This window comes from Heliangelus exortis, chromosome 8, assembly GCF_036169615.1.
Source record: "Heliangelus exortis chromosome 8, bHelExo1.hap1, whole genome shotgun sequence".
Lineage (NCBI taxonomy): Eukaryota > Metazoa > Chordata > Aves > Apodiformes > Trochilidae > Heliangelus > Heliangelus exortis.
In genome coordinates this window covers 28,459,787-28,477,562 of record NC_092429.1, presented here as the reverse complement: position 1 = coordinate 28,477,562, position 17,776 = coordinate 28,459,787, and the positions used below count along the sequence as shown (strand labels likewise).

Here is a 17,776-nt window from a genome sequence, read left to right as displayed (position 1 = left end):
GGTGGCTCCTTGGCTGGTGCCTCCAGTTCCCCCTGCAGTTGATGGAGTTGCTGGTGATAAACCCCAGAGCTGCTCTTTCACAACTGGAGAGGGAAGCTGAAATTGGTGCTTTCTGAATGAGTGCATGACTCTCTTCCAGCTTTGGTTCTCTTTTTTTGCAGCTGATTTTAAAATTATGATGTCCATCATAAGGTGTTTTCCTGTCTGGCTAAGATCTCAGTTTTAAACACCAAATGACTGTCAGCAGAAATTATGCTTATGACATGAATTTGGGGATTGTTTCTGTACTGTGGAGCTTACATGAGATTAGTGAATCTGCAGATTCTCTTTCCAGAGTGAGAAGTAAATATGTGTGGCTTCCAGCCAAATCCTTGGCAGCACAGCCAGAAGTGGGAACTTCTATGCAGCAGGATTTATTTCACAAATATTCTTGGAGATTAATTGCTTGACTGCCTTGGGGATGAGTTCTGGTTTCTGAGTCTTTTGCCAGATGAGATAATGGTTTAAAACTGGAAGAGGAGAGATTTAGAGGAGACAGGAGGAGGAAATTCTTCACTGTGAGGTTGATGAGACACTGGCACAGGTTGCCCAAGGAAGTTGTGGATGCCCCCTCCCTGGCTGTGTAACCTCATCTGGTGGGAGGTGTCCCATTTTTACATCCATCAGTGAAGATAGGTGGTATCCTCTTCAGAGATTTTTTTTTTAGGGGAGTTTTGTTCCATTCTGATTATTATGAGCAGTGAAATGATTGGTAAAAAGTAAACTTGAAAGAAAGACAACATGAGATGCCTGATGGGCCTCTAAATGTTTAAGACACATAAAAAGATATCATTCTTTTTTTGGTGATATTCTAATATCATATTAGAATGGTATTAGAGTCACTAGATTTGGAATCATGAATTTATTTGATGTATCATTCTCTATCAATCCTTTCTGTTAAATGTTTTAAGCTTGTTTTTTCCTACTAGATTTGTATGAATGTGAAACAGGTCTTCATTTGAAGTTGTCTTTTGGATAACTTTTTGTTTTCTTGTATTTTCCATTTTTTTTCATCCTAGAAATCGGTCCAGTGACAATAACCACAGATCCCAAGAAATTTCAATTTGAACTCAGGGAACTTTACGTTCAGGTGAGTAAATTGTTTTTTCTTTGCATGGTTGTCCTCTCTTTCCTCCTAATCTTTCATCCTGAGTTGGTGTTTCTGCTAGGATGCTCCATCAGGGTGTAGGCCAGTTACCTCTGTCATTTTATCTCCTCTGTCATCTTCCTGTTACCTGATAATCTTTATTTCTGATTACAAGTAAGTGCTTTGTCTTAGTTTACATCACTGGATAAGGAGTTTGTTCAATATCTCAGGAAAAATAGATAATGCTGACATATTTTTTGAATTAAATTGGTTCTGCCATTTGCTCACAGACACTTTTATGGAACGTTTTATTGTCTTCTGAAACTTATTTGCCATGAAAACTTATTACTAATCAAGGTACAAAAGGACCTTAAGACCTATCAAGTATGACATAGGTAATGCCTTCCCTGCCATACAGTACTTAGAACCCACTGGTTCACAAGCATCAGACTGACTCATGGACTCTTGCCTCCCACAAACTGTGTGAGAGGCTTCTGTAGCTGTGCTCTGGAGAAAAAAATGGCACTTTGGATCTCACACATCAGTGGATCAGCCCTTGGTGGAGTTTCCCTGGGTGAGAATGAAAGAATGAACCACAACTGACATCTGGATCAGGTCCTGGAAGGAAAAAGAAGTCTTGGAATGTAATTACCCTGACTGAAAGAAAATAGGATCTTCTTGTTGTGTTTTTAATCATGTAAAAATCCTCCTAACCTGTGGAGAACCTTGCTGGAGTTGGCAGTGCCAGACACTCTCCTGTTTTAAAGAACAATCTTCTAGAAACATGCATGGGGTGTAATCACTGTAATGAAAGATTATTTGAAAGCCAATAGTGCTAGTCTGGGAAGAATGAGTACTTTAAAAGTTGGCAGAAAGACAGAAATTGGGATAAAACAAAAGTAAGTTTTCAAGGAGGCAGAAAATGCCAACCATCATGCCTTTCCCTCCCCTTTAGAGGGAAATTAAGCTTTAAAATCCTTCCAGTCTTCAATTTTTGTCTTCTAAATAAATAGTCTGGAAATTAAATGCAGCTGTTTTATTATTTAGATGAAGCTTTTGGGAATTTAAAACCCTTAATTTAGAAGCAAGTTGTTTAAAAGTTACTATCTAATGAATTTAAGACCTCTCTAATTCTGATTGATTACATATTATGTAATTAATATCAAGATGTGCTCACTCAGCTAAATCATGACTTTCACTTTCTTGCATTCATACTTTATATGAATAAAGAACCAAAATACACATTTAAAAACTGATTAGAACAGGACAATAGGACATGATGCAGTAGTTCTCCCCCAAAATTGAACATCTGAATGTTTATTGTGACTGTTTTTCCTTGAAAGGCAGTTAAAAGATGGAAGAATTAATATTGTGGAGGTAGCTTCATTTTGAAAAAGCCTGGAGAGCAAATATTCTCACTAATTAAACAAGCTAAAATGAAGGTGAAGATAAAGTATTGTAGAGAGTTCTGTGTGTAAAAAAGATGAAAATATTGCACTCAGAAACTGCAAAAATCTTATTTTCCAAAAGATTGGAACCCCTGGTCTGCAAAGTGTCCATCTCTGCAGCTGCCTGCTCAGCAGCTCAGGGCACTGGAACACAGAATCTGTTCTGTCCCTCTGCTGATTTCATTCACTGCCTGCCCTGCACTCAGAGCTTTAGGTCAAGCTCTTGCTGTTCTGTAAAGGTCCTCCTGGAGCTCAGCACTGCTTGGCTGAGATGATTTCCCCCCTCTCCCTGTCATCATGACCCCCCATGACTGCTGAGTGCTACTGGAGCAGTGGGATTGTCAGCCAGGGAGGGAGCGTGTGAGTGTAGGAAATTGACCTATCACAAGAACTGGAGCTAAACAAAACATGGTGATCCCAGAAAGATCAAGTGTGGCCACCACACCAGCTGATTTCAGGGCTAACCACAACCCTACTTTTGACTTTTATTTTCTCCAAGGAATTTGTTGCAGTGATTTGCTTGTGAGTGTGAGGCTGTGACAGCACTCTGCAGAAACCAGAAAATGCTTAGGATAAAAAAAAGCAAACAAAGTATCAGGTGTCTGGCTTGAGTGTCCCAAAAGACAGTAACTTACTTGGTATGCTTTGTTCTTCTTTTAATTATGAACAGGGTGGTGGAGACTGTCCAGAGATGAGCATTGGAGCAATAAAGATTGCCCTGGAAATCTCTCTCCCTGGTTCTTTCATCTATGTATTCACTGATGCACGGTCCAAAGATTATAGACTCACCCATGAAGTGCTTCAACTCATCCAGCAAAAGCAATCCCAGGTACAGAGGAGATGCATGTTCTGAGCAGGTTCTCTCTACAACTCCCTGAAAGGAGGTTGGAGCCAGGGGGGGGTTGGGCTCTTTTCCCAGGCAGCTCTCAGCAAGACAAGAGGGCACAAGAGGTCTCAAGTTGTGCCAGGGGAGGTTTAGGTTGGACATTAGAAAGAATTTCTTTAGGGAGAGGGTGATCAGGCATTGGAATGGGCTGCCCAGGGAAGGGGTGGATTCTCCATCCCTGGAGATATTTCCAAAGAGCCTGGATGTGGCACTCAGTGCCATGGGCTGGGAACTGCAGTGGGAGTGGATCAAGGGTTGGACTTGATGAGCTCTGAGGTCCCTTCCAACCCAGCCAGTTCTAGGATTCTATGTATTTAATGCCCTTTTTTCTCAGCACTGAAGGGTAAAACTCTCCTCTGCTGTGAATTGAACAGTGCCCAACCCTAATCCTAATCCTTTTGCCACTTGGTCAGCCTGCCAGCTGTGTGGATATTTCACACTCTTCTGAAATAAGTATTCTGTGCAGTACAAGTGCCAGCAGTGTTGCATCTGAAGTGATTCTTCTCTGCTACATTTTTGTTTTATTGCTTTTTCCATCCTTACTGAGTGCAATATGGCTGTTCTTGATGTTAAGTAATATGAACCCAGACCAAGTGATACAGACCAAGCCCTCTTGGCTCCAAGGACACATTGTTGGCTCATGGTGAGCCTGTTGTCCACCCTGACTCCCAGGTCCTTTTCCCTAGAGCTGCTTTCCTAATCAAATAGGAATATATCGTTCAGCCTGGAGAAGAGGAGGCTCAGGGGAGACCTCATCACTCTCTCCAACTCCCTGAAAGGAGGTTGGAGCCAGGGGGGGGTTGGGCTCTTTTCCCAGGCAACTCTCAGCAAGACAAGAGGGCACAAGAGGTCTCAAGTTGTGCCAGGGGAGGTTTAGGTTGGACATTAGAAAGAATTTCTTTCTGGAGAGGGTGATCAGGCATTGGAATGGGCTGCCCAGGGAAGGGGTGGATTCTCCATCCCTGGAGATATTTCAAAAGAGCCTGGATGTGGCACTCAGTGCCATGGGCTGGGAACTGCAGTGGGAGTGGATCAAGGGTTGGACTTGATGAGCTCTGAGGTCCCTTCCAACCCAGCCAGTTCTATGATTCTGTGATTCTATGATACACTTCCCTTGTTGTTATGCCTCAATGCTGTCTTTGCAATGTTTTCCTAGTATCTACAGCATGTGTCAAATGTTTTTTAATTTTAAAATACAGGTAGTATTTGTACTGACTGGAGACTGTGATGACAGGAATCATATTGGTTACAAGGTCTATGAAGAAATTGCCTCAACAAGTTCTGGTCAAATTTTTCACCTGGACAAAAAACAAGTTAATGAGGTAACTTTGCTTGAATTCAATATATAAAGAAAACAAGGCAGGGGCTTAAACTTCAAATATTTAAGTGAGCTGATAATGGGTTAGGGAGGATTAGGGGAAATTCTAAAATGTTCTACTGTTTCTAAGTGGTCTCTGTTCCATCTGTCACTTCCTTCTTTTTCCATCTGCTGTATCAGGATGCAGTTCTGTGACTTTTATTTATATTCAGGAGTGTGAACTGCTTGGCTGAACAGGACCTCACCAATTTCTCTGCTATGCCAGCAGGCTTTAAGGAGAAGAGACATGAAAATAAGGAACAATTCTGTGCTCTGGGTAGCCCAGTGGCTTTACTGCTCTGAATAAGAGTGCAGTATCAGCTTCACATGAGTGGTTTGTTAGCAAGCACAGGATTGCTGCTGAGCCTGGACAGAAATGTTCCTCACTTCATGAACAGACAGGCATGAGATAGCAGGTTTCCATTGTTCCCAAAGTAACTGTTGGAAGTTTGGAATTGAGGTGATTGTTTCAGTACTTCTGACAGCTCTGCTAACTTAGCAGGAATTGGTTGCTGACCTGCAGCCCTGAGGGACTGTTTGCTTTGAGATTCCAGGGAGTTTTAGGCAGAAATGAAATTTCAGTGGTGCCTGATAAAATTTGGAGAGAAGTGAAATCACATGTTAGTTATCTGGGGAGCTGGAATTGTTTAGAAATGTTGTAAACATTTGCCTTTGACTTCCTGGTATAGGCAATAACTACATGAGAGGTTTTTAATATTCTTCCCTAGAATTTGGACAATGATAAATGTTGGAGATACATTGTAGTTTTCCACTGTTGTAGAAAATTTGAAGTTCTTATTGGGGGTGTTATAAAGTGTTGGCAGTGATGTGAAGGTGCACAGGAGGAATAACTTCCCAGAGGATTTATCCTCTAAAAGTCAGAGGAAAATAAATTAGCTGTTGTATTTGTGTAAAGGGCTATTTATACAGAAGGGATCATGATATTGCCAATGGGAAATGCTCTTTGCTAAGTCCAAAGTTTTAGAAGAAATATTTTGTTTGATTAGTTTGGTTTTATTTACTTCTGGTTTTTGCTCATTACTGGGAACCTTAAGGTGGATTTTCTCCTCCCTGTCACACAGTGGGGGTGAAGGGTGAGTGGGGGCCTGGTTGGTACTGGCTGGGCCTAAACTGAGACATTATTTTATACCTGTAATTATAGCTATACATATAACATGTTTTCTTTTTCTAGTGTCATTATCACACACAGTCATATTTTTAGATCTGCATTTAAAAGCTGAATCTACATATTCTTAAGCAATGAAGTGGTTAACTTCAAGTCCTGTTGCTTTGACTGTTTGAGCATATTCTTGAGACCCAGAATAAACAAATGGGAATAGCAGCCATGCTCCCTAGATTTTCCAGGTTCAGTATGCATTCCAAGAAGTGACCTGACAGCAGGGCAGGTTGCAAGAGCAATTCCCTGGAGAAGTGTTACAAATTATTTCTGTATTTGCCCTTCCCCCTCTAATAATACTCACCAAGTCACAGTTTGGCAAAACCTGAAAGCTGCTTTTTGGGGACTTTCTTTAAGGATCCCAAAGGAAAAAAACCAAAACAACACAACTTCCAAAGCAGTGTAACAGCAGTATTGCAAACCTCTTTGGAATGACTGGGTTGGGAAATGGATCTCCTAGAATTGAACTTTGGGGAAAAAATTCACTATACAAGCAAGTTACTGCCAGACTGAAGACAGATGGATGATTCTGTTGGCTTTCATTTTCATTTTTTAACTTAAAAAACCTCTCAAAAACTGAAGGTACATCTCACTCTGAATTTAAGACCCTTATTCACTCTCAGTAGCTTCTACTTCTGCTATTTACTTGGCTTAAAACCAAAGGTGTTCTTGCATTCCTTGAAATGGCAGTTGCCCAATATAATTCTTACCTGGGATGATGTGTTTTATTTTAAGGGCAATTTCTGCCATAAGATAACAACTAAGTAACCTCAGGGTCATCAGCCAGCCTGTCTACAATTAATAAACTGGAATTTTAGCTAAGGTTTACTGGAATTGCTGTAGTACCTAGGTACTTCATTGCTGTGTGTGTTAGGATAACACTCCTGTGGCTAGAAATGTGTTGCTATTTCCCTCTTGGTTCTTTTGTTTCAGATGTCATATCTCACTGACTTTGGTAAAATTAAGTATATTATCACAATTTCCCAGCTGCATTGGGAAACACCACAAGGAATTATTCACTATGCAACTCTGGGAATCAGTCAGATTGTTGTGATTTCCATCTTCTGAAAGGATTGTCTCCCAAATGCATGCAAACTGCTCACCATTTTTATGAAGCACATTGTGGGAGCTCAGTCACTGGAGTTTTGACCAAGTGGGGTGGAAGCCAAACCCCTTTGATACTTTACCAGCTCAGTGAGGGAGCTAAATATGTGCCCTTCAGGTTAGACTTTTGACCCACTTTGTGTGCTGAAGTGACAGTGTTTTCAGCAGGAAATATTTCAACAGGAAATAGAGCTGACAATATGGTAACAACTGTTGTTGTCTCTTCCAGGTGTTGAAATGGGTTGAAGAAGCAGTTCAAGCCTCCAAAGTGCACCTCTTGTCTACAGACCACTTGACCATGGCTGTTAATGTTTGGCAGATCCCTTTTGATCCAAGTCTGAAGGAGGTTACAGTGTCTTTGAGTGGCCCTTCACCAGCAATTGAAATCCATGATCCATTAGGTGAAGTAACTTGTCCCTGCTTCTGTGCTAGCAAAAAAAAAATTGAAGGAAAACCACAAAAAGGTTTTTTTCCTTCAAAAAATTGAAGGAAAACCAAAATCATCTCTGCTGTCTCCAATAGAAAAGGCCTTATTTGTGATTTATAAATGCTTTCTGTATTTTGAAAAACAGTATCAGGATTTCAGGATATTCTTTAATTTTGTTTTGTTTTTAAGATACAAGATCTTCGGATATATTCACTTCTGATATTTAAATTGTTCCCAATGCTTCATTTTTCTGTCTCAGAGCAAACTGGAAATCCTCCCAGTTCTGACCATTTCACTGCACTTTTATCTGCTTTCTTTCAAGGCCTGTTTTGTGTGTGATTTTAGTGGTGATGATGCTTCATAGTCAGCCTTGAGGGATCAAATGCCTCCCTAGAGAACCAGTTCCTGCATACAGGCATCCATACATTTTATGCAGTTGTACATGTAAAGTGTAATATGGTGCAGTATGAAAACTTGCACTATTTTATTGGTGTCTACCATGTCTAATGAGCTAAATTCACTGTGAGGATCTCATGTGCATTCCTACCCTTACTCCCATACTCCTGCCCCTCTGCCAGGAAACCTTGTGGAGTTTATCCTGCTTGAAGAAGATTTAGAGGATGGAGCCTGAGGATTTTCTGTGAAGAAAGCTTGAATTGTTCCCAGTTCCTGGGTTTTCCACAGCACTGTGTTCTTGTATTAAATTGCCCAGGTGAAAGAAAAGAGTGAAAGTAAATGAACATTTTAGTATCCTGGCAAAGAATTACAGGGAATTTTGGCTGTTGCAAATATAAGTCAAGTATCAAAAATACATTAGTATGATTTTTTAAAAATTTTTTTTTTTTTTTTTTTTTTTTAGGCAAGCAGATCACTAAAGGGTCAGGACTGAATGAATTGCTTAATATCCACAACTCTGCAAAAGTAGTAAATGTCAAAGATCCAGAGCCTGGAACGTGGACAATTAAGGTAAAGTTACTGTACAAATCATGTATGACTTCTCCTATAGTTTTTTTAGAGGGCTGGATAAGGAGTCACAATGTTATTTCATGTAGATATTAAGAGAGACTTTGTGTATTAATGATTATGTAGATGAGTACAAACTCATGTAAATGAGTTTGTTATAATAAATGTCATTTCTGACTTGTGTTGTGACCTAGTCTGAGTAATAAAAAATTCTTATTGAGTTAACAGTAGATTTTACTGTCCTAAGCCAAATTCTTTGGTTATCCTTCTCCTTTGAATGGAAAAAGGAAGAAGTGAGCACTGCATTTTTGGAGTCTTGTGAATAGATCTTCTCTGTAGAGTGGGCACAGAGGGGCTTTGCAGAATGTAGGACGTTTGGAGGACTGGGAAATGGAGATGATGTACACTTTGCAGGCCAGAGATTTTATTAACAGGTTCACAATAAATACACATTTAATTCAAACTTCTTGTTAGAAAATTATTTAAATATACTACAGCATGTAAATAAGTTCAATCATGCAAGTGCTACCCTAGCACATACAGGTGCAGAATGGACCCAAAAGGATTTGGGAGTGTTAAGAAGTTAAGATCAACATGATTAGCAGTAATAACCAAACAAGAAAGGATCATTAGGACCTGTAATGGTCTTCTTGGAACTGACTGTAGCAACATAATTTGAGCCCTTGATCAAGTTCCCCATTCCAAAGGTTGCTGCTCACACAACATTTTGCAGGAAAGTTCCCTGAGTGTTGGGCTGAGGATTGTTGCAGCTGTGATTGCACTTCATCTGCCTCAGATCATGCTCAGTGTAAGAGTGCAAAGAGTTGATAAAGGTACTTAGGATGGTTAGGTAGGTACTTGTCCCCCAGAAGTGCAAAAAATTGTCATTTTAGAATGATAACAAATCATGGTGAGCTAAACAGTGTTAGCTGCTACTAAACTGGAGAGTGAGGAGTCCAGGAAGGTGGCACCTTAATCCACAAACAAATGTCAGTGCATTTTCAGTGCTCAGGGAAGTCTTTAAATGCCAGGCTGGAGTCATGCAAACTGCAATCCAGTTGCCTCCTGTGCTGCAGGTGGCCTCCAGTTACCAGACCATTAAATCTGGGCATCTATATTTATCTTGTAAGTAATTTTTCCTTCCAGGTCTGCTCTGGTATTCTTGGTTTACAAGGTGACAGGAGTTTTTTTTTGGGTTTTTTTTTTTTTTTTCCAAAGAGCAGTGCCATGAGATGAGCACATCTCTGTCCCTTAGCAGCCATAAGCCCAGGGTTTGTGCAGAAGGAAGTTGCTGCTTCAGAAAGGTGGTCTGACTGTTCCCATGTGTTTGCTGAGACTAAATTTAGCTGCTGGTCCTATGGCTGAGTTACCTTCCAAGAGATGGGTCTCAAAAAGAGCAGTCTGACTCCTTTCATAGTAGAGGGAGCCAAGTGCAGATGGCTGAGTGGAGTGTTATGTCAAACCAGGTCAGGGAAGCCTAATTCATCTCCCTCATTTTAAAGGAAACCATGCAATTAAAATTTATTTAGTGATTATAGCTTGTTTTTCCTGTTGTGTAAAAAATTTAGGATTTGTTTTAGAAAAATCTGCATTTTTGTCATCCATTTGCCTATAGATAATGCATTTTGGCAATTTAATTTTGTGTTGTTTTTAAAATAGAACAGTTTTTTGGTTTGGGGTTTTTTTTTTTTTTTTTTTGGTGTTTGAGTAATATTTATTCTTTTTATCATACTTGTCCAATTTGGAAGAGAAGCACTAATGTACAGTACCAGTGATCCATGTTAAATTACAAATAATGAAAAAAGACAAAAATGCTCATTGGAAAGCAGTCCTTTGGGCTGAAATTTAGTGTTTGCTTAAGACTGTCAGCTCCTAAGCATGTCAGAGACAGATGCATTTATTATTGCTAGTAAATGGTAAAACTTGACAAAGTTTTTCTAGTCTTAACAAATTCACAAGTATCCAAAGGTCTGAATAATTAGTGGAGATAAATGTGTTTCTCTATGGATTGTTTACTCCATTTTAGTTACTGGCTGGCTGCACTCAGATTTTAAGGCTGTCACTGAGGACTTAGTGAAAAAGAAAAAAAAAAACTTTGTGAAAGGTTTATTTACACCATAAATGCCTTATGCAGATGTATAAAGCTATTAAAAGAAAAGTTTGTCACTGAGTTTGTTTAATGAAAGTTTAATTAACACTTGATAACATAACACGGGTTGTTTGGCACACTTAAATATTTCTTTGTATTGTCAACAGCTGGTTTATATTGCAGAAAGCTTCAGTAGTGATTTTTCTGAGGTGAAAGGCTAACCAAATAGAAGTTGTTTTAATCAGATAGACATCCATTTGTCATAATGACTGTTCCTAAGCACTGAGTTGAAAGAAACAACTGTTCAGCATCCCCATGCAGCTGTATCAGCTGTGGTTACTAAACTGAAGGAATTCAGTATTTGGGAAAGGATCAAATCATGTTCTCTAGATAGATAAACATCAGTGAAATTATATCATTTTAATGCTGATTTTTTTCCACTTTGGGAGTCTTCTCTGCTGTATCATCTCCCTGAAGAAAATCTTGGAGGAGATTCTACTAACTGTGGGTTTAATATTGGCATAATACAGCTTAGACACCACTTCACAGCCTTTTGGATCTTTGTTTGGATCTTAGAAATTGTCCATGAGGTTGTCATTAAGCCTGTAAAAATCTACCTCTCTACTTAGCACAGTGCAGCAGGGTTGTTTTTTTGGTTTTTTTGTTTTTTCCTAACACTTGAAGGGAGTAAATGAGGACAAAGTTGGTTCCTGTGCACTCTGCTCAATGGCAAGGAGGAGTTGTCCTTTCTCATAGAATCCTAGAACTGGCTGGGTTGGAAGGGACCTCAGAGCTCATCAAGTCCAACCCTTGATCCACTCCCACTGCAGTTCCCAGCCCATGGCACTGAGTGCCACATCCAGGCTCTTTTGAAATATCTCCAGGGACGGAGAATCCACCCCTTCCCTGGGCAGCCCATTCCAATGGCTGATCACCCTCTCCCTAAAGAAATTCTTTCTCATGTCCAACCTAAACCTCCCCTGGCACAACTTGAGACCTCTTGTGCCCTCTTGTCTTGCTGAGAGTTGCCTGGGAAAAGAGCCCAACCCCCCCCTGGCTCCAACCTCCTTTCAGGGAGTTGGAGAGAGTGATGAGGTCTCCCCTGAGCCTCCTCTTCTCCAGCCTCAACACCCCCAGCTCCCTCAGCCTCTCCTCAGAGGATCTGTGCTCCAGTCCCTTCCCCAGCCCAGTTGCCTCCTTTGGACCTGCTCCAGCACCTCAATCTCCTTCCTGAGCTGAGGGGCCCAGAACTGGACACAGGACTCAAGCTGTGGCCTCCCCAGGGCTGAGCACAGGGGCAGAATCCCTTCCCTGGACCTGCTGGCCACGCTGTTCCTGAGCCAGCTCAGGATGCCATTGGCCTTCTTGGCCACCTGGGCACACTGCTGCCTCCTCTTCAGCTTCCTGGCAATCCAGACTCCCAGCTCCCTCAACGTAGAATGATAAAAAGTAACTTGAAGAAGATAAATCAAAATAGTTGTAAGATGAAGAACTTGTGTAAAAGTAACCATACAACCAAACAATATAAAATTAAGGCTTTTCCAGGCTGGGTGGGTAGGGGGTGGTTGGTTGTGGGTTTTTTTTTTTGCTGATTCAACCAGAATGACAAAGTAGGGGGGTGGGAAAGAGAAACACGGTGAGTAGACAGTGTTGATTGAAGTTGCTCTGTGTGTGCCTCTTGTTTCAACTGCACTGGGTGGATGGATCAGGAAACTTTGCAACTCCTGCAATGCTCTTTCTGCCCCTGGGCTTTCCCTCTCTTGCTTTTTCAGACCTCCAGCAGTGGGAGGCACTCTGTGCGCATCACGGGTCTCAGCACCATTGACTTCAGAGCTGGGTTTTCTAGGAAGCCAACATTAGACTTTAAAAAAACAGCCAGCAGACCAGTGAAAGGTTTGTTTCCTTCCCTGCTAAATGGTAACAATTTTTGGCCCCCCAAAAAATCAAGTAGAATTCTATAATGATCTCTCTGGTCAACTTTGGGTCAAATCTGGGGCTTCTGTTGATTGGCTCTTGGGCCTTGAGTATATGACAGAAGCCAACACTTCTGTTTTATCATCTTGTGGTATTTTTTGTATCGTGGTATTTTTTGTATTGAGGTATTTTTTGTATTAGCTTGGGGTTTTTTTATGTTATGTAAATACAGATGGTTTTAGCTATGAAATGTCCCAAAATTGCAAGTCTGTTTCTGTTACTTTTGGAGCTGCAGAAAAAGCCTTGGGGTCTGGGGCTTGGAGAGGAGTTAATAACAGGGCTGCTATTTCAAAACCACCTGTGGAAATTGTTAATTTAAACCCCCATCAGTGCCCTGCCTCCTCACAGCTAAGAAGCAGAGCACAATTTAGTGTTTTGCTACCTACTAAGTACGGGTTGAAACTCAATGGGTGTATTCATGGGGTAGTGGGCCATACATATGGAATTTAACCTTTCCCTTTTATTATTTCCTCTTTTTTAGTACTTAAAATAGCACGTTTCTGTTTTTCTAGGAATTCCTACCTTTGTGCTGCTCAATACCACAGGGATCTTGCTTCCAGCCAGAGTAGACCGACTGGAACTTCTGAGTATTACAGGGGAACTTCTTAAGACCTTGCCTGTGAAATATTATCCTGAGAGAAAGCCCTATGGACTATGGAATATATCTGACTTCATTCCACCAGATGAAGCTTTTTTTGTTAGAATAACAGGCTATGACAAGGATGATTACCTTTTCCAGAGAGTTTCAAGTGTTTCATTTTCTAGTATCACTCCTGGTAAGGAATTTTGAATATGTGAATGAATTGAATTGAATAGCTGTTTGTCATACTTGAATCAATTAAAATGGGTATTTAGTATCTTTTTTTTGTAACTTTTACCCAAGCACTTTCTGTGCTCTTTTTTTCCACAGTTCTATCTCTAAGTCATGATGGACAAGCTCATGTTATTATCTACTAAGCATAACTTTATCAGAAATTGACTTTCCTTTTAATAAAGACAGGATATGTGTTAGTGGCTGTTAATAATCTTTTGGGGAATATTTGCTTTCTTCAGATGCTCCAAAAGTTACAATGCCTACCAAGACTCCAGGGTATTACTTACAGCCAGGGTCTATTCTTTGCCACGTTGAAAGTCTTGTACCTTTTACTCAGCGTTTTACTAAAAATGGAGTAAAACTTGGAGTGGATCAGTTCTTCAAGTAAGTGGTGACTTTTGTTTTTTCCCAATACTGTTATATTTCCTATTTCTCTCCATTTGCTTCTGTTTATTATTTTCTTTTATGTACTGCTTCTTTCCTCTTACTTCCATTTTGGTTTTTTGGGTGATCTTCATTAGGGAGACAGTATTCTGTGGAGAGATTTCTAATGTGTGTAATATTTAAATATATATATTTAAATATTTAAAGAGATTAATACACAGAGTGAACATTACACTCTGTATAGGTGAGGAAATCATGTAGTTCTGGCCAAAATTCCCTTCAAATTTGGGCTCTTAAATTATGATAAACTGGTTCTAGCAGTCTAGAAGGGGAGTGCTTTTAATTTGGTTTTTTAGTAGATCCATCACTATTTTTTCTCCTCCCTCTTTCTCTTCCCCTCCAGTGATTTTGGAACATACATTAATTTGCTTTGTTTTTAATGCCCTCTCGTGGGTGCCCTAGAAGTACATCCAGTGATCAAGACTGTAAAATTTTCCTCTTCAGAATATCTCTCAAAGTAGGAAAATTTATACTGAATATATCAGAAGTCTCATCAGATTTCTGTGTGGATGACATGCTCGTTCTCTGTAGAATGAGATAAGCATAGAAATAAATAATTTACACATGAATAAAAATATTCATAAAGTCCATTTTTTGATTGTGGTAGTTGGAAACAAAAGGAAAGTATGTCCTAGGAACCAGTGTCAGCAACCTCTAGCTTTTGACAGCAAATATATGACAGCAAATTAAATAGATTCTGTACACTGTTGTCTCTGAGATGCCATTTACATTTACTCACACCATGGCACATACTTCAGCAGCTGTGTAGTTTTTCCCATTCTTTAGTTATAAAATCATAGAATTCTAGCACAATTTGGGTTGGGAGGGACCTCTGAAGGTCACCTAGTCCAACATCCCTGTAGTCAGCAGGGACACCCTCAGCTACATCAGGTTGCTCAGAACCTCCTCAAGCCTCACCTTGAATATCTCCAGGGATGAGTTCTCAGCCACCTCCTTGGGCAGCCTCTTCCATTGTTCCACCACCCTCCTGGTAAACAGTTTTTTCCTAATGTCCATTAATTATCAAATCTCACAGTTCTGCTCCTTGCTTTTCACATATCCAGCAGCTCTGTGATTTGGCTGTGTTTTTCATGTTTGTATTACAGACCAGATGAATGAACAGATCTTCTGAGGTAACTTCACAGAATGTATTGCAAGCCAAATATTACTAATTACAGTTAAATAGGATCTAACTTGGCTTAGCTTGTCTGCATTTTATTAGTAGAGAAGTTCCATGCAGGGTTTGTCCAATTTATTAGTTTAAAGCAGATGTGAGCTTTATTATTGCTCTGCTTTGGGCAAGTTGAATGAGTTTTGGTTTGGTGACAGAAAGTCATCCTTCACTCAGTTGTTCTTACCACTTCTTTCAAAGAGAGAATGGTTTATAAGTTGAATATCATAGTTCTAGCATGACATTAACCTCTGTGAAAGTGTCATTAGACACCCTTAACATTAGGTTAAGGGTTCTTCAAATGAGCATCTAATTTTTCACTCTTGATTCCAAATGTAATAATAATTCTAGAATAGAATCCTAGCTAGAATAATAATTCCTAATTGCAAGTGAGTAACCTGTGTAGGAAAAAAGATATTTCTCTGAAATTGCAACAGATCTATTTTTTTTTTTACACTTCTGCATCCTGTGGTGGTCTATTAAGAAAATTTGGCTTTTGATTAATATGCTACTGCATTTCTGACCAGTCTGATTTTGAAGACCAAGAGCAGTGGTATCAGTGGGGACTGATTTAAAAACTTTTAAAAAACTGTGTTTTTAAAATCCATTCTGTGTTGTAGTTCTGCAGAGGGCAGAATCAGCAAAAATAACGTGAAATTCTGACAAGAAAGGCAATCCATTTAGTTGAGTAAAATAATAATAATCATCACTCTGAATCAACTGATTTTTGTGTCTTTTAGTCAAGTTTTTGCTTTGATAAAGTGTGCAGACTCCAAGCTAAGTGTTAACTGCTGTGGTATGAGTGACTCTTAGGTTTTAGATCATCTGTGTGAGCTGCAGCCAAGGGAAAGCAGGATGTGGAGTGTGGTTTATGGGGACCAAGAGGTGAGGTTAGATACAGTGTGAGCATCCCTGTGCTCTCTGACAGGGTTTCTACAGTAACTAATTATCCAGGATGTGATTTCATCTTTGGATTTTGCAACTGGGAGAGTCTGTCTGTGTTTTTTGAACCGACTAGATAAGAAGTGTCATTAGCATTTTGTAGTTATTGCAAAAACATTTGGGTAAATAAATGCCTTGGGGCTGAAAGGTGTGAAGTTATCCCAGTAACACATTGCAAAGACTCGTGTGCAGTTACTGCTAAAGTGTGCAGCAGATGCTGTGAGGTGTGTTCATGCAGTGCTGCCATTCTTGTGTGTAATTTTTCTCTTTTGATAGACCACTGCAGGTCTCTGTTTGCCAAGGTTTTCCAGGCTGGACATGTTTCCTTTTATGCTTCTGTTCTCAAAGTTTCCATGTTTGACATCTGGTGTTCAGCAGAAGTCGGAAATGGGGAAGAATAGGATTGCATAACTTTAGTTTTAACACACTTTCCATGAAAAAGAGTTCCTCACTTTTTACTTGGAAGAAACACCTTCCTTATTCTCCAGTGCTGACAGCTACTGCCATTTCCATTTGCCAGCATTGCACTGTTAGGACTTGCTAGGTTTGATGTATGAAATATTAGTTTATCTAGAGGGAAGAGGGAGTAAGTAGGAAGCCATTTAAGGTCACTGTGTTCTGTTTTCATTTGTGATATAGTTGGATTGTTTTTCTTATGATGCTGCAGCATTGAACTCTCATTTGTCTTCCAAGTCTCTTTCTCTTGTTCTTTCTCTATCCTTTAGGGGTTGATAAATCAGTCTATTCAGACTAACAAAAAAGAGACAAAGGGTTCACTAATGTAGTGTTTTTCCATAACTTGGCAGTAACTGGCCAAAGCTAACATGGATATTTTAGTCTCAGCTTTGTTTATATGCCATAGCAACAGGCCACAGGGAGCACTGGGACACTGCAGAAGAACCAGAGTTTTACTCATTTATGTCATTATCTGTGTGTCTGTTGCACTGTTAGTTGTATAAAATGTGGTTTTGAATCTTGAGAGGCTGTAAGACTGTTTTTAAGCTCATGTAACCACCAGTCAAGGTAGTTATTCTTTTATTCTCTTCTTGAATTCAGCATTGTGTATGATAGGGGGTGTTGTGTGATGTTCAGTCTGGGAAGAGGAGCCCTGGTTACCCTTGCTAAGAGCTACAGCTTTGGTACCACCCATTTATTGGTATTAAGGACAGGTATCTTAAGTAGAAGATGAAACAGCAGGGTCTGAGCAGCTGGGTGAATGACTCCAAGTACAGTGGGTTTAGCTGCTGTGTGACAACTGTTGCCATATGTTAAAGGCAGATGTGCAAGTAAGACATTCTGCAAAAACTTTTATTTCTTCCTACTTATAAGAAGCCTGAAAATGTATATATTGTTCCTTTAAACAAAATCCCTAAAGCTTGATGCAGTTGGATTCATCAGAGAATCTTTTTCTTCTTATTTATTACGAAAGTCTCCTATGTCTGCAGTCAGGAAACCCAAGTGGTTGCACCTCTTGATTCCTTCAGGAATTCAGTGAGTATTCCCTTTTCTTCCTCTAGAGAATCATCCAGTATGAGCTGGGATATTGCCATGGTCTCCTTGTCTGATGAAGGCTTTTATGACTGCATGGCAACCAGCAGCGTGGGGACTGGCTATGCCCAGACATTTCTGGATGTGTCAGGTGGGTGTTGGTCCAACCTTCTCACTGAGGCATGGTCATGCCTGAAATCCTTGAGAACAATGGCATTTGCAGGCCAATAAAATACATTTCCAGGTCTGAGTATATTTTTAATTAATGTGGAGGTTTTTTTCTCAGACACATACACAAGTGTGATGATGCTTATTCATTTTTTGTTTGAACTGTTGACCTTGGATTTGTTTTTTTTTTAATTCCTG

The 17,776-nt window shown here is 39.9% G+C and overlaps 1 protein-coding gene across 3 annotated transcripts in view; it reads left to right on the top strand.

Annotated features, from left to right (window-relative positions):
* HMCN1 (hemicentin 1) overlaps positions 1-17,776 on the top strand; it is a 198,571-nt gene that overhangs the window by 65,869 nt on the left and 114,926 nt on the right. For all 3 annotated transcript variants that reach the window (XM_071751315.1, XM_071751317.1, XM_071751314.1), the window contains 9 exons: positions 1,059-1,129; positions 3,245-3,403; positions 4,660-4,782; positions 7,328-7,499; positions 8,385-8,491; positions 12,350-12,470; positions 13,064-13,327; positions 13,605-13,749; positions 17,440-17,561. In XM_071751315.1, the coding sequence (XP_071607416.1) occupies positions 1,059-1,129; positions 3,245-3,403; positions 4,660-4,782; positions 7,328-7,499; positions 8,385-8,491; positions 12,350-12,470; positions 13,064-13,327; positions 13,605-13,749; positions 17,440-17,561 (1,284 nt within the window). The remainder of the gene's footprint in view (positions 1-1,058; positions 1,130-3,244; positions 3,404-4,659; positions 4,783-7,327; positions 7,500-8,384; positions 8,492-12,349; positions 12,471-13,063; positions 13,328-13,604; positions 13,750-17,439; positions 17,562-17,776) is intronic.